Here is a 14,973-nt window from a genome sequence, read left to right on the forward strand (position 1 = left end):
GTGGCAGGCGACGTCGTTGGCATGTCCTGACCCCGCTGCTGGCTCCAGCCTGCTGTGTGGAGTGATTTTCTCGATTGGGCTTGTTAAGTGCATTTGCCAGTCAATGGAAGGCAGCGGGTCTGATGACGTCATTTGATGAGGCATCATCAGCCAGTTTCCTTAAAGGGACCATGCGCAAATTTATTTTGACAGTTGTGCTGTCAGTGTTTTGCCAGCATTAAGATGTTGCAAACACTGACAAGCACTGCACAAAGGTGCAGGGCTGCACGCAGGCTCTCCCATGACTCCCTCCATATGCTTATGGAGGGAATCACACAACACAGGGAGGTCCTCTTCCCTTCCAATGGGTGGAAGAGACCTCCCCAGGAGACCAATGCAGCCTGGTTGCACATTGTGCAGGGATGTCATCAGGATGTCTGCAGTGGCGCAAACCTTTCAATGATCTCAGTAGATCACGAAATGTTACTACAAAGCCACACTCAACTTCATCCTGCTGTGCCACTTATATCCCCATCACTCTGCCTTCCCGACAGTACCCCTGCACATCCTTACTCACACCAACATACCTAGCACCTCCACCCATCCCTCGCTATCTACATTATCACTTCCCCATCTCACTAGCCACCCCTCTCACACACCCTCATTCTAGTACAATCATACCAACTAACAACACATAAGGGTAGGCTCTTGGGTATTTCATGCAATGTTCATGTAAAGTTTCTGTTAATGTGGTGTTAAATACTGAAACCGTTATTTTCAACACTGCGTTCTTGGACAGAACTGTGTGCACCTTTGGAAGTGGCTTAGTGACTTGCAGTGAATGGTGAGACATAACAGTTACCCCCACAATGGTTTGGGCATTGTAGAGATGCTTTATGGTGTTGGTGTGGGGTGATGCATCATGTGGCAGCCAGGGTGTACAGCTTCAAGTGAAGTAAATCTGGTCATGGTGAGGCCATCCCTGGTATCCCAGGTAGCAATGTGGTTGGTTGCTGATGCCATGTGCAGCATCAGCTGATTGCAGAGAAGGTTGTTGTTGGTGCTGCTGGTGTCCCCGGTGCTGTGGCTAATCGTGGTGGGACTCTGAGGACTCAAGGGAGATAGTTTCAAAGGCACTGATGCTGATGTAATAGATGGCAGGTGAATTTGAGATGACAGAAGCCATCTGTCAATGGTGAGAGGTGGTTCTTAATGAGGTGATACTGGATAAAGGGTTTATTCCAAACACTTGCAACCTGCATAAAGCTCAATCTGTCATGCAAATGTGGTAAGCAACAGCTTCTGAGCTTGGAAAGTGAACAACTATGAGATGGGAGCTTTTATGGCACATTTGCACCGTCAAGTAATGAAATGATTCCATGGTCACACAACTCCCAACCTCCTTACCAGACGTGATCCCCGAGAAGCCTGGACCCCGTGGGCAACCTCGTAAAATGTATAAAGGTGAGCTCAAAATACTTCCTAATGGGCTGTTAACTAGGTGTTAATGACCTGAATAGCCTCCGCTGCCACTGCGTGTCAGATCTGTTCAGCGCTGACAGACTCGATATCTGGGAAAGGCACATGGCGGCGGGTTGGCAGTGGGGTCCCGACCCAGCCAAAAAAATAATTTCCGACCCGCTGAACCCCACCCGAAAAATTACCCCAATGTTTCTGTATTGTACCTTTATATTGTACTCAATTTTTATAGCTTTCCTTTATTATACCCAGGGTATACAAAATGTCAGCAAATAAGTAGCATGGTAGAGATGGATATTGGATTGAGTGAAGACAAGCTGTGCAGGAGCTGATGCATTATGCACAGGTAAGAAAACTGAACCACTGGGTCTAGGAGTGATTTGGGTTTAATATAGAGATTGGGCCTGGCAGTACTGAAGAGACGGAGGCCTGGGAGGAATGATGGGGTGGGAAAATCATGAAAAAGTTGTCGGCACTCTACGAATATTAAAAAACTTCCTAAGAGCAAAAATACACAGCTTTTTCCTGGGAGGTAGAGTGCTAGTCACAACCTGAAATATGACTCCAGCTTTTCTGGAAGCACTATGCCACTCTGCAGTCCAAGTAATTGCTGCCATTGATTAACAGCACCCAAGTGATGGATCTTAGCTGTCAATGTACTGCAATATTTAAACTCTTATCTACCTATGCAACCCTTCCACATTCAGTTTGTTTTTTCATTTTGACATTTGGTATTAAATTTATTGTTACTTAATTCATGCTTGATGTACAGTCAGGGCCAGGAACATTAGGAGCGCTGATGGCTTTCTCTGTACATTAATTAACAGAAATGATCTTTAGAAACTTTGCACTTAAACAGTTCAGTATTTATTTCAATTATAATGCGTTGATAGGCTGGGCTTTGCTTAAGATTGCATGTGATGTTTATTACAGCAAGACAAATTTCTGATTTACAATACAAATTCACTCGTACATGTAACACATTTCTGGCATGGATGTGCAAGTCTTTGTCTCATCCCAATTCCTTCCTGACTTAGTCAACATAAGTACAGTATAAGCAGGCCAGTTGAGTTAGATAATCTGGTTAAACTTTACTCTTTTTTTTGTTTATTTAAATCACCATCTTGAATCAAGTATTTGTACCTGGAAGGGTTTTTATTTCTTCTTTGTAAAATTAAGTAAAGCACTACAGCAATTTGAGTGTGGAACGTTTGAGCAACCAACACTTGAGATAGCTATTCTACAGACAATTAATGGGCTTAAAAACCTTTTCAGCTGCAATTAGGCTTTAAGATTTATAAACTTGCATTTTTATCCCAACCAATTGCATAATAGAATTGCACTGTATTTTCCTTTGTCATTAAAAAACTAAAGTAAGGAAAGAATATTCAATACAGTACAGCTTCAAGAAAAAAATATTGTCAGGTTGGGATCAGCATTGTAACAATATGCAACTGGGTCACATAGCGTAAAGAACAGATTGTTCTTAGTTTTATCAGGACTGGTATAATAAAAATTAATACTTTAACAGGTTCCTGCAAAGAATGGTGACCTGTGTATTATGGGTGACCATGACTGAAGATTGCACTGTTTCATACAGGTGAACTTATATACAGGTTGTCCGATTATTAATAGGCTTGTAGAATACATCGTTATATTAAACAGCAATTGAATAAAATAGTGTAAGACTCAATTTGCCATCAATTGCCAATAACTGCCTTCTTTATAACAGCAGATAATCAAGGTTTGTAGTATAAAGTTGTACAAAATAAAACAAAATCAACTAACTATGTGAAAAAGGCATAAAGGACTTTCTCTCTATAGTATTCTGTGCCATTGCTTGAGGCCAATATTCTCAAAATATATCCAATTAACATCTGAATATGTACAAAACACACTGATCGTAGGTCTGCAATCCTTATTAAGTGATTCTCTGCTGCAAACACTGATTTAAGACAGCAGTAACAGAAGACTCAAAGTATCTAAAGCAAATTGAACTCCACAAAACTGATAGTCCAGATGTGGAAGTTTAAATTCTCTTGTGGTAAAATTATGCAATTTTTTAATAAACACAACAGTTTGATACAAACTCAAAACAGGAGCAAGATGGATTTGTACAGTTTGAAACAGTTAGTCAATATAGTCAAAATCTTCTGGAATTCCAAAAGTCTTATCAATTTGATTCTGTTCAAATCCAAATTTTTTCTTTGCCCAGGATTTTATAGCAAATACATTATCTAGAAGAAGAGAAATTACAGTTAACATTATAGAACTGAGTCTCCATTATGAGATTTGGAAATGGATAAAGAAGTGTGATAACTTTACTGTGAAATCCAAATCTTCTGCAACATACCAGTCCACCTATTGGCTGCATCTTTTGCTACCTTGTTCATCTGCCCTATAAAAAGATGCAAAAGAAAAAAAAAAATCAGAATGGCCATATTACTTATAGAATCATAGAAATTTATGGCACAGAAGGAGGCCATTAGGCCTATTGTGTCTGTGCTGGCTGAAAAATAGCTATCTAGTCTAATCTCACTTTCCAGCTCTTGGTCTGTAGTCTTGTAGTTTACGGTACTTCAAGTGCATATCCAAGTATTTTTTTAAATGCGATTAGGGCTTCTGCCTCTACCACCTTTTCAATGAGTTCCAGAAGCCCACCTACCCCTGGGTGAAATCATTTCTGCTCAACTCGCCTCTAATCCTTCGATCAATTACTTTACTCCAATTACTTGTACTCAACAAACGTATTCTTCCTAACTGGGGAATATGCAGGGCAATATTTATCTGCCAATTTTACCAACAGAAATTGCAATAGATTAGAATTATATGGAATCAATTTAAATTCAGATTTAAACTAGGTAATGGACTGTGGCCCACAGTCTGAGACAGGAGAAATTATAATGGGGAATAAGGAAATAGGAGCGACTGCGTGCCTGTTTTCACGGAAGACGCGAAAATCTTCCCGGAAATAGTGGAGTATCAGGGGTTTAAAGAGAATGGTGAACTGAAAGAAATTAGTATTAGTAAAAAAATAGTACTGGGGAAATTAATAGGACTGAAAGCCAATAAATCCCGTGGACCTGATGGCCTACATCCGAGGGTTTTGAAAGAGGTGGCTAGAGAGATATTGGATACATTGGTTGTCATCTTCCAAAATTCCATAGATATTAGAACGGTTCCCGCGGATTGGAAGGTAGCAAATGTAACCCGGCTATTTAAGAAAGGAAGGAGAGAGAAAACGTGGAACTACAGACCAGTTAGCCTGACATCAGTAGTTGCGAAAATGCTAGAATCTATTATTAAGGATGTGGTAACAGGCCACTTGGAAAATTATAATAGGATTGGGCAGAGTCAACATGGATTTATGAAAGGGAAATCATGTTTGACAAATTTGTGACTTTTTTGAGGTTGTAACTAGCAGAATAGATAAGGGAGGGGGGGGGAAACCAGTGGATGTGGTGTATTTGGATTTTCAGAAGGCATTCGATAAGGTGCCACACAAGAGGTTATTAAACAAAATTAGGGCTTTTGGAATTGGGGGTAATATAATAGCATGGATTGAGGATTGGTTAATGGACAGAAAACAGAGAGTAGGAATAAACTTTCAGGTTGGCAGGTTATAACTAATGGAGTGCCGCAAGGGTCGGTGCTTGGGCTCCAGCTATTCACAATCTAGATCAATGATTTGGATGTGGAGACCAAGTTTGGTGATGATACAAAGCTAGGTGGAATGTAAGTTGTGAGGTCGATGCAAAGAGACTTCAAGGGGATATAGACAGGCTAAGTGAGTGGGCAAGAACATGGCAAGTGGAATGTAATGTGGAGAAATATGAAGTTATCCAATTTGGTAGGTAAAATAGAAAAGCAGAGTATTTTTTAAATGGTGAGAGATTGGGAAGTGTTGGTATTCAGAGGGATCTGGGTATCCTTGTACACGAATCACTGAAAGTTAACATGCAGGTACGGCAAGCAATTAAGAACGCAAATGGTATGTTGGCCTTTATTACAAGAGGATTTGAGTATAAAGGTGTCTTACTGCAATTATATAGGCCCTGGTGAGACTGCACCTGGAGTAAGTGTGTACATTTTTGGTCTCCTTACCTAAGGAAGGATATACTTGCCATTGAGGGAGCGCAACGATTGTGTAAACTAGGCCTATATTCTCTAGAGTTTAGAAGAATGAGAGGTGAACATACAACATTGAAACATACAACATTCTTACAGGGCTTGACAGGGTAGATGCAGGGAGGATGTTTCCTCTGGCTGAGGGGACTAGAACCAGGAGTCACAGTCTCAGAATAAGGGGTCGACCATTTAGGACCGAGGTGAGGAGAAACTTCTTCACTCAGAGGGTGTGAATCTCTGGAATTCTCTACCCCAGAGACCTGTGGAGACTCAGTCTTTGAGTATATTCAAGACAAAGATTTTTGGATATTAAAGGAATCAAGGGATATGGGAATAGAGCAGGAAAGTGGAATTGAGGTAGAAGATCAGCCATGATCTCATTGAATGGCGGAGCAGGCTCGAGGGGCCGAATGGCCTACTCCTGCGTCTATTTCTTATGTTCTGCTTCATGTTTCAGGACTGATAGTGGTATATCTAAAAAAAATGGTTAACTGTACAGCTATCAAAATAGTAGCAGAGAAGATAAGAAAATGCCACTTATCATGCATTCAACATTTTGATATTCTACAAATAAAGTTTGATTTAGAAATACAGCTGATCCTGATAAGACTCAATCAGCCTCACAGCAATGAAATGGCCACAGCCTTATAACCATTTACAAAACTATTTAGTCTTCCCCAATTGATATGAAAAATACATAATAGATGTACTCTAATAATCAATGTTACAAGTTTGTATGGCAATGCTTTGCTATCCTCTACCACCAAATAGAGAAAAGCAGTTCTGTATCATCAGATCACACAAGAACATAATACCAGCTCTCAATATAATGTGGTCATCACATGCAGCTCACAATAAAATAGGAACTAGGTCCAGTGTCTGAAACTGAAAACTGCTCCTCCACGTACAGCATAATATTTTAATACAGCAACATATTTCAATGTGAAATCATCATACTTCAATGGTAAGCACTGTGTTACTGGGCCAAAAGATCCAAATATACTGCTCAGCCATTAACACAGGTTGTTTAGTGGCCTCCAATTCACAGGCCCAAAGGCATCTCCACGAGACGTGTTTGGGTTTAGCTAAGCCTCAATTTAAACTAGTTTAGAGAAGCAAAATCTTCAGAATGGAAATACCACAACTTTTTTAACTGAACCAAATGGATTAGTACTCACGGATTTCTTTGATTATTTCTGGATCACATCCTTGGTATGTTGCCAGCTCTGCTTTCAACTGATTTCTTTGTTGTCGAAGTCCCTCCAATTCTTTTAACGTAGCTGCACGGCTGTCCTATTTTAAAAATAAATATTTTAATGCCATTATAGACAGATAATTTGTAACTGATAATGTAACAAAGCAGGTTTAAAAGTCATTGGCCCTGAATTTCCGTGAGGTTATTCCGAGCTCCCACAACTTCGGAAGGAACCCTGGGGAAATGGGCATTATTAGCCGTTTCTTCAGGGATTGTGTTAAATCTCCCGCTGGAGAACCCCTGTAGGTGATAGTTTTCAACCTTGCATTAAAAAAGGTACAATTAGAAATGGCTCAGTCTAAAACATATTAAACACAGTAGAACCCTATTGTGATTAACTGTGCCAAAATGTATTTAGGATTAAAGATCAATTTATGCATAAAGTTATTCTCATTTAATGCATTGAAAATGATCAGCTGCATCGAAATATTCAATTCCTCTTTTACTAAGTGGAGATAAAATTTACCTATCGCCCTTTAGCCTCCACTAGATGTCCCTGGCAGGCACAATACGCTACAGTAGGCATTTATAAAGTCACCACTTAAACCTAAACAAAAATCAGGACTGTGAGGGTTCATTTGACTATAATCAACATGCATATGGGTTATATGGCTTTCCTTTGTAAAATGGATAAAGAACATTTAGAAAATCAGCCAAAGGTAGCACCCACTCTGACTTTTTGCTGTAAATATTACTGCATAGAAGCAACATGGAAGAAATACTTAAAATAAAATTCAGAGTGGAATATTATCACTTTTAGTATTCCCACACATGAGCAGAATAATTGCTTTGGAATGGACACTTCGACTCTGGAACCTATAGAAGCATCACCGACATCTCGTTCACCAACTGTTGACTATGAGGACAGAATAATCTACATTAGATGTTTTGCTCTACAGCAAAAACAGTCGTGCAGAAAAACATTTTCACATCAGGAACAGGGTAATGCATAAAGTGCTAGGCCACAGGTCATCAAACAGTTCATCTAACAGAAAACTGCAAGCAAAAAGTACATCATGGTTTTGAAATCTGGCAGTCAACAAAAAGATCTACACCTCAGTTTGTGACAGATTAACAATTACCTCATGTTGGCTCCAGTTACACTTCTCCCCCTGAAAATGCTGTAGAGCAAGACATTTGAATTGCATGTCCCAGTGCCTAGCAAAAGGAAGTGCATTTTTTGTTTTAAAAGGCGAGAAACATTACAATTGTTATTGACAGATCATCAGAGTAGCAGCAACACACCCTGTCATGTATGTAGACCATGTATACTAACTGTAAAGTCACATAAGGTGTGCTACCAGAGGGACTGCGGTGAGAGACCGGAGGGTCACCTGCATAGGTGTGCAGGGCCCAGTATAAAAGGCTGCCCACCATGCTTGTGCCTCACTCTGGAGTTACAATAAATGGGACTAAGGTCACAGCAGCTCAAATACAATACTAGACCTCGTGGAGTCATTCATAAGAGTATTAAAGACATAACTGGCGACGAGATTACAAACTTTCAAGCAAAAATAACCGACGTTGGTGCATTAGAAAAGTTCTGAGAGGGTGAAGATTGGGAAGCCTTTACGGAGTGGCTTGACCAATATTTCGTAGCAAACGACCTGGTAGGGGATGATCCGGCCCCGCTGGCAGATAAGCGCAGAGCTATCCTATTGACCAATTGTGGGCCCGCAGTCTACGATCTCGTCAGGGACTTGCTTGCACCAGAAAAAACAACGACCAAGTCATGGGCCCAAGTTTCGGGCCGCGCCTAGAACGGCGCAGCCCTGACCTGGACGCCCGTTTTTCGCGCCACAAAGTGCGCCTAAAAAAAACTTACAGATTCTCCGGCTCCCTGCTGGTCCTCTGGAGTCGGACGCGCGCAGCACGAGCTGTAGGGGGCGGAGCTAGGTCCCTGCGCTGAAAACAGTGGCGGGACCTCTGCACATGCGCGCTACAGTGGGCGCGCATGTGCAGTAGCTCCAAGCGCCCAAAACTGTGTGGGAGGGGCATGAAGCACGCAGCCCCTAGCCCTGGCCGAATGGCCTCACTGGGGCTGCGTGCATAAGGCTGCCTCCTACGCCCAGCTCCTGCTTCCTCCCGACCCAATTCAACTCCCGCCCCCCCGCCGGACCCGACACCGACCCGACTCCCGGTCCCCCCCTCCTCAGTTCAGCCTCCCTCCCCCTTCTCCTTTCCCCCCCTTCTCCTTCTCCTCTCCCCCCCTTTCCCCTTCTCCTCTCCCCCCCTTTCCCCTTCTCCTCTCCCCCCCCCTTTCCCCTTCTCCTCTCCCCCCCTTTCCCCTTCTCCTCTCCCCATTTCCCCTCCCCCCCTTCCCCATCTCCTCCCCCCGCTTCCCCTTCTCCTCCCTCCCTCTCCCTCCCCTCCTCCCTCTCCCCTCGCTGTCAGAAACACAGACACTGACAGAGAGTGAGAGACACACAGACAGACAGACAGACAGAGAGATAGAGACACTGACAGAGACACACTGGGGGGGGGGGGGGGGGGGGGAGGCATCCCAGCACGCTGTTGGAGGGCTCCCGATGCTGCAGTCGGTAAGTAGAAAATGTTTTATTTATTGATTTAAAAAAAAATTATTTCTTATTAATTTTTTTTGATTGATTTATTGGTTGATTTATTGATGTTTTTATCATTTATTATTGATGATGGCTCTTTATTTGTAAAACTGAAGTGTTTAATGTTTGTAAACTTCCCTTTAAACCCCCCTCCCCCCATTCCCTACGCCTGATTTGTAATCTACGCCTGATTTTCTAAAGTGTAGACAAGGTTTCTTCGAGCGTACAAAAATCTTCACTTACTCCATTCTAAGTTAGTTTGGAGTAAGTTTTCACTGCCGAAACTTTGAAAACAGGCGTAAGTGGCCGGACACGCCCCCTTTTGAAAAAGAAAATTCTGTTCCAAAGTGAAACTGTTCTAACTGACTAGAACTGGAGCAAACTAAATGCCGAGAATTTGAATTTCTAAGATACTCCGTTCGATACCAGTTGCTCAAAAAAATCAGGAGCAACTGAGGCCGAAACTTAGGCCCCATATGAGGAGCTCAAAGTGCTAATTCGGGACCAACTCAAACCGAAGGAGAGCATTCTCACGGCCAGGCATCGATTTTATACACACCGCCGCCCCGAGGGCCAGGAAATCGCGAAGTACGCTGCCGACCTCAGGAGGCTGGCAGGACCGTGTGAATTTGGCACATCTCCCGCCGATGCGTTGCGGGACATCTTCGTAATTGGCATTGGTCACGAGAACCTTCTTCACAGGCTGTCTGCCGAAACCACCATCACTCTGCAGAAGGCCATCAGCATCAGCCAGGCGTTCATGACCTCAAGCTGCAGCTCCAAACAGATGATGACTCACTCTCAGGACTCAAACCGGGCAAGTACTGTAAATAGAATGGCACCTTTCACAGGCAGAACTGTTGAACATGAATCTGCCCAGGGCAGAGTGTACAGGTCCCAGAGTCCTTTAACTCAGTCCGCCGAGGGGTGCAAACGTAAGTCGAGTAGCACCATGCTGGCATTGCGGAAGTAATCACAGGGCTCATCAGTGTCGGTTCAGAGACTATGTGTGCAAAGGCTGCAGCACAAAGGGCCACTTCCAGCGAATGTGCAAAAGAGGTGTGACTCACCACGTGGAAGAAGAGTCAGCAGATGGCTGTGAATCCAGCGCGGATTACGAGGAGATGGCTAGAGAGGCAGCTCAGTCCCAGGGCGAAGTGTATGGAGTATATACCTGCACCACAGATTGTCCTCCAGTGATAATGGAAGTCGAGATAAATGGCGTTCCAGTCTTCATGGAAGTGGACACGGGGGCGAGTCAGTCAGTAATGAGCCAGGAAACCTCTGAGAGGCTGTGGAACAATCAAAGTGAACGACCCAAGCTGGTCCCAGTTCAAGCAAAGTTGCGCACCTACACCAAGGAACTGATATCAGTTGTTGGTTGTGCGGAAGTAAGTGTACCCCATGATGGCGCGGTGCACAATTTACCATTGTGGATTGTTTCAGGTGATGGACCAACGCTACTTGGAAGGTGATGGATGGGAAAGATTCATTGGAATGGGGAAGACTTCATCCCTCCAGCGATCGACGTCCCCCGTGCTCAGAGGCAGAGCAAGTCCCCACCTTCAGTTGGACCAGGCACCAGAGAGCAGATCCGCGCAGCCCTTGAGGCACAGACCGCTCATCACGACTGTATGGCGATGATTCAGTCGAGATGACCCGAACGCACCTTCCCAGTTTCAGTAGCAGGACTCCTGCGGAAGAAGATTGGATCCGAGGGCGTACCACACAAAAAGAAATGCAACTGTAATCCACCAACAAATGTCCCAAGATGTAAATGTAAAACCCATGTGATGAACTTGAATGCAACGTGCATGCAACGGGCCATTAGCATGATCTCTGTGTGGGGCTGGGGGGCGAGAATGGAGTAGTCATGGACTCACAACCAGAAACCTGGGACCTCCACTGGCAACAAATCTCACCACCAACCCACCCAAGCTAGTTTTAAAACCCAACATTTAAAAGTAACACAAAAGCAAGATACTGTGGATGCTGAAACGTTAACTCTGTTTCTCTCCACAGATGCTGCTTGACCTGCTGAGATTTCCAGCATTTTCTGGTTTTATTTCAAAGTAACTCTTTCTTTCACAAATTCTCTCTGAAAGAATGGTCAAAAAATACCAAAATATGATGGCCACATACTAAGAACGAACGAACTTGAATTTCTGTAGCACCTTTCACAATTTCAGATCATCCCAAATGGGTTTACAGCCAATGAAGGGTAGTCACTGTTGTAATGTAGGATACACATCAAAGTTTGAATCCAAAGTCACTGAAAAAGAATTCAACAGGTGCAGCAGGTTCAATATTCTAACTATAATTTTGACCCACAAGTTATTTTCACAAACGTTGAAGACTTTTGCATGTGCACTTTAGTTTTCCTTAGCATTCCTGAAATCAGTGACTTATGCTGCAGTACAGTTCCACCAGAGTGGTCATGCCTCAGGTCTATCATCAGGTTTTTGACTGCGGGAAGGTAGGCATCACAGCTGAGCTCGATCATGTCCCCACCTGTCATCCAGCTACAAGACACCCAGAGGTAGCCTTCGTGACTAAAATGGCTGATTTGGGTTGATTTTACCCTTCCTTATCCAACTGCAGTGCCCCGAAAACCACCCTAACGAACTCAGCAACAGTACAAGTTATATAAGGAATTTTTTTTAAACATAAAAATTTAATCTGCATTGATGCCTCAACTTCAGTTATAATGAAAATCCCTACCGCCAGCATGGAATGGTCTTATGTGAAAGGAGCAAGAATAGTCTCAAACCAGTTCTTAGTAAGAGAAAGTCCCCAGCTCAAAACTATCAACAATTTGGCAATCTCATTTTCCCCAATAAACTTGCTCCAGAGTAACTTAGTTAGGTACGATTTTTTTTTGTTCGTTTTTTTTTTCCCAGCCACTTAAGCCAGTTTTGGACATTTATGCCACTTTGGCCAGCTAAAACTTACTCCAAATCGACTTAGGTCACCGTATGTGCCAGCTCTGAAAAACATTGCGGGCAGTGAAGAAAGCAGCGCACATTAGTACATCGGCGGACATTAGGGCAGGGATAGGGGAAGGAAGGGAACCGGGTTGTGGGGGCTCGAAACAAAGCAGTACATTTGCACCAAGCACAAAAAGTAATAAGCAATCAATAAATAAATCAATAAATAAAAGGAACCTTGCACTTAAAGCACCAAGACCAAAGTAATAAGCAATCAATCAAGCAGTAAATAATAAAAAAATAGAAGTCCTACCTTAGGGAACACAGTGGGCCATCGATGAGGGAGCCCATTCGGCCAGGGCTAGGGATGGCCTGCATCGGGCCTCTCCCACACAGCCTGCAGTGTGCACAGATTCTGCCTGCCAGGAGCTACTGCACAGACTCTAGCACGCATGTGCAGAGGTCCCGGCACTGTTTTCAGCGCTGGGACCTGGCTCCGCTCCCATTCCACTGGGCCGCGCTAAGCCATCACCGAGGAGAGGCTGGAGAGCGGCGGGAATCGGGAGGAAGATTTTCGGCGTGCTTGGAGGCGGACAAAAACGGCGCATCTCAGGTGTCGGCGCCAGAAAAAGGGGTTGGAGAAATTTGAGCGCATAGATTTTAAAATATTCCTTGACCAGTGATAACTTTCATTTCCACTCCTTTGTTATTGCTACAAAAGTACTTTGAATGCTGGAGGGTCAGTAAAATCAGGTTAGCTAAAATATTAATATATGACTGTTAATTGGTACATTTCTGGATAGGTTCTGCTAAGCTATGCAAATCTGGAGACCATGTTGATTTATAGGAAACTCTTGGACACTGTCTTTCAATTACTATGTATTTTAATAAAGATAGATAAGTGACCTTACCTATCCATTATAAAATCAGTCTGTCAATTGTAGAACGTCAAGAATGTAGGAAAAAAAAGGGTGGTGAATATTTATAATAACTGCAACCAGAAAAAACGTATCCAAACATAATTGCTCTTCACCAACACCACGTCAATATATCTACACTATCTAACCAGATAAACCAAAACTCTGCTGGTACAAATGTGCCGAAAATTCCGGCCTTGCCGGGTCCTAACCCTAACACTAAATGCGCATGCGCCAAAAACCAGCTTTTCCAATCAGTCAAGATTTCTCTCGACAGATCCTCCGCATCCCCGGGAGAAAGACTATTTGCCCAACTCATGCCCAGCGAATGACCTTCAAACTTTTAAAGCAGGCGTATAGCTTACTTTTGCCAGCGTAAAAGTTTTAAAACATATAAAAATTAAATTTAATCATACATTTTTATGTTAAAAACCCTGTCTATTAAGGTAAGTTTATTTTAAAGCCTATTAAAACATATTTTTTTAAAAATCCAAAAAATATATTTTTTTCTAAAACATTTAATTAACTTTAATTTCAATTAATTTAAAATATGTGAGGTGTTTTTAAAATTTATTTTGTTGTGTTTCTTGTTTTGGGGGTTATTCTCTTTCGTAAAAATGAAGTTCCCATTATTATCAATGAGAATACTGCAGATTGGTGGTCTGGCCCATGTGACTCCAGCATTTTCTTACGTACAGGGAAGTCACCTCCCCATATGCTGCGCATTGAATGAAGGCCACCGACCGGAATCAAAGGTGCCTCAGACTAGAATTTCCCCCCCAATATATTTAGCATCTTTGAGCAATCAGGTATTGCGTTGCGCACCATTGCATACAATAGGTTAGAGGGAAAGCGAAGGCCAGTACCTAATGGAGTGGTAGAACGCGGGTTTGTACCTGTGGTTCCTCGCATAGTAAGTTCCCCAAACCAAGCCAATCAATTACTCTGAACTATTCTCATGCACATCATAGCCATCGACACTGAATAGCAAAAACTGTAGTTGTCCCAGTAAAGTAATTATTCTTTTTTGAAATTTGCAGCATTTAATTCAGAAGTATTAGTTGATTTTTTCCCCCTATCTATAAGCTCAACTCCAGTTAGAGAAGAACACAAGCAATAGTAAGTATGAATGCATGTGGGTTGAATTTCTGCCTTATAACACAAGTCTGCAATAATGTAAGATATCCAATAAAACCCTCAGGACAAAACACAAATATAAAAACCCTTATGTAAATCATAGGGCAGCATATTTGTATAGGTAAAAATCCCAGAGATAAATTAAATTAAGTATATAGTTAATCTTTACAACCTACAAATAAAAAGGTAGATTTTATAGCATTTTCTAGTTGTTAAAGAAATGTACTTCAGCAAAGGCCTACAATAATTGTATTTACAGAACAACCTTTCCGGATGCCAAAGCATGGTTTCTCCGTTCAGCTGTTCTAGGTGATTTTCGATTACCAAAGCACTGCAACCACTAGACTGTTCCTGTGATGCAGGACAGCAATTTTCCAATCAAAACTTAATACAAAAAACAAGCATAAACTGTTTTTAAGAACAGTGGCAATCTTGTCTGTAATATTCTTCTAGCAACATTTTCACAATTCTAAGTGCTATGGGGCTAAGTGTAAAGAACTATCATATACCCACTCTTATAATTAAGGGGCTGGCTAGATAATACTACTTGAGCCCAGCTCAAAAGGCCCATTTCAACAGGTAGGCCCACA

At 42.4% G+C, this 14,973-nt stretch overlaps 1 protein-coding gene across 2 annotated transcripts in view; it reads right to left on the bottom strand.

The window, feature by feature from the left end:
* Positions 1–2,302: 2,302 nt before the first annotated feature.
* The window catches only part of mnd1 (meiotic nuclear divisions 1 homolog (S. cerevisiae)), a 45,406-nt gene continuing 32,735 nt past the window's right edge, over positions 2,303–14,973 (bottom strand). Inside the window, exons 6-8 of one of the 2 annotated variants that reach the window (XM_070864571.1) lie at positions 6,765–6,879; positions 3,812–3,856; positions 2,303–3,695 (exon numbers count right to left, since the gene is read on the bottom strand). In XM_070864571.1, the coding sequence (XP_070720672.1) occupies positions 3,589–3,695; positions 3,812–3,856; positions 6,765–6,879 (267 nt within the window). In that variant the 3' untranslated portion in view covers positions 2,303–3,588. Of the gene's footprint in view, positions 3,696–3,783; positions 3,857–6,764; positions 6,880–14,973 lie in introns of both variants that reach the window. The other variant, XM_070864579.1, reaches the window with a different exon arrangement.

Source organism: Pristiophorus japonicus, chromosome 2, assembly GCF_044704955.1.
Source record: "Pristiophorus japonicus isolate sPriJap1 chromosome 2, sPriJap1.hap1, whole genome shotgun sequence".
Lineage (NCBI taxonomy): Eukaryota > Metazoa > Chordata > Chondrichthyes > Pristiophoridae > Pristiophorus > Pristiophorus japonicus.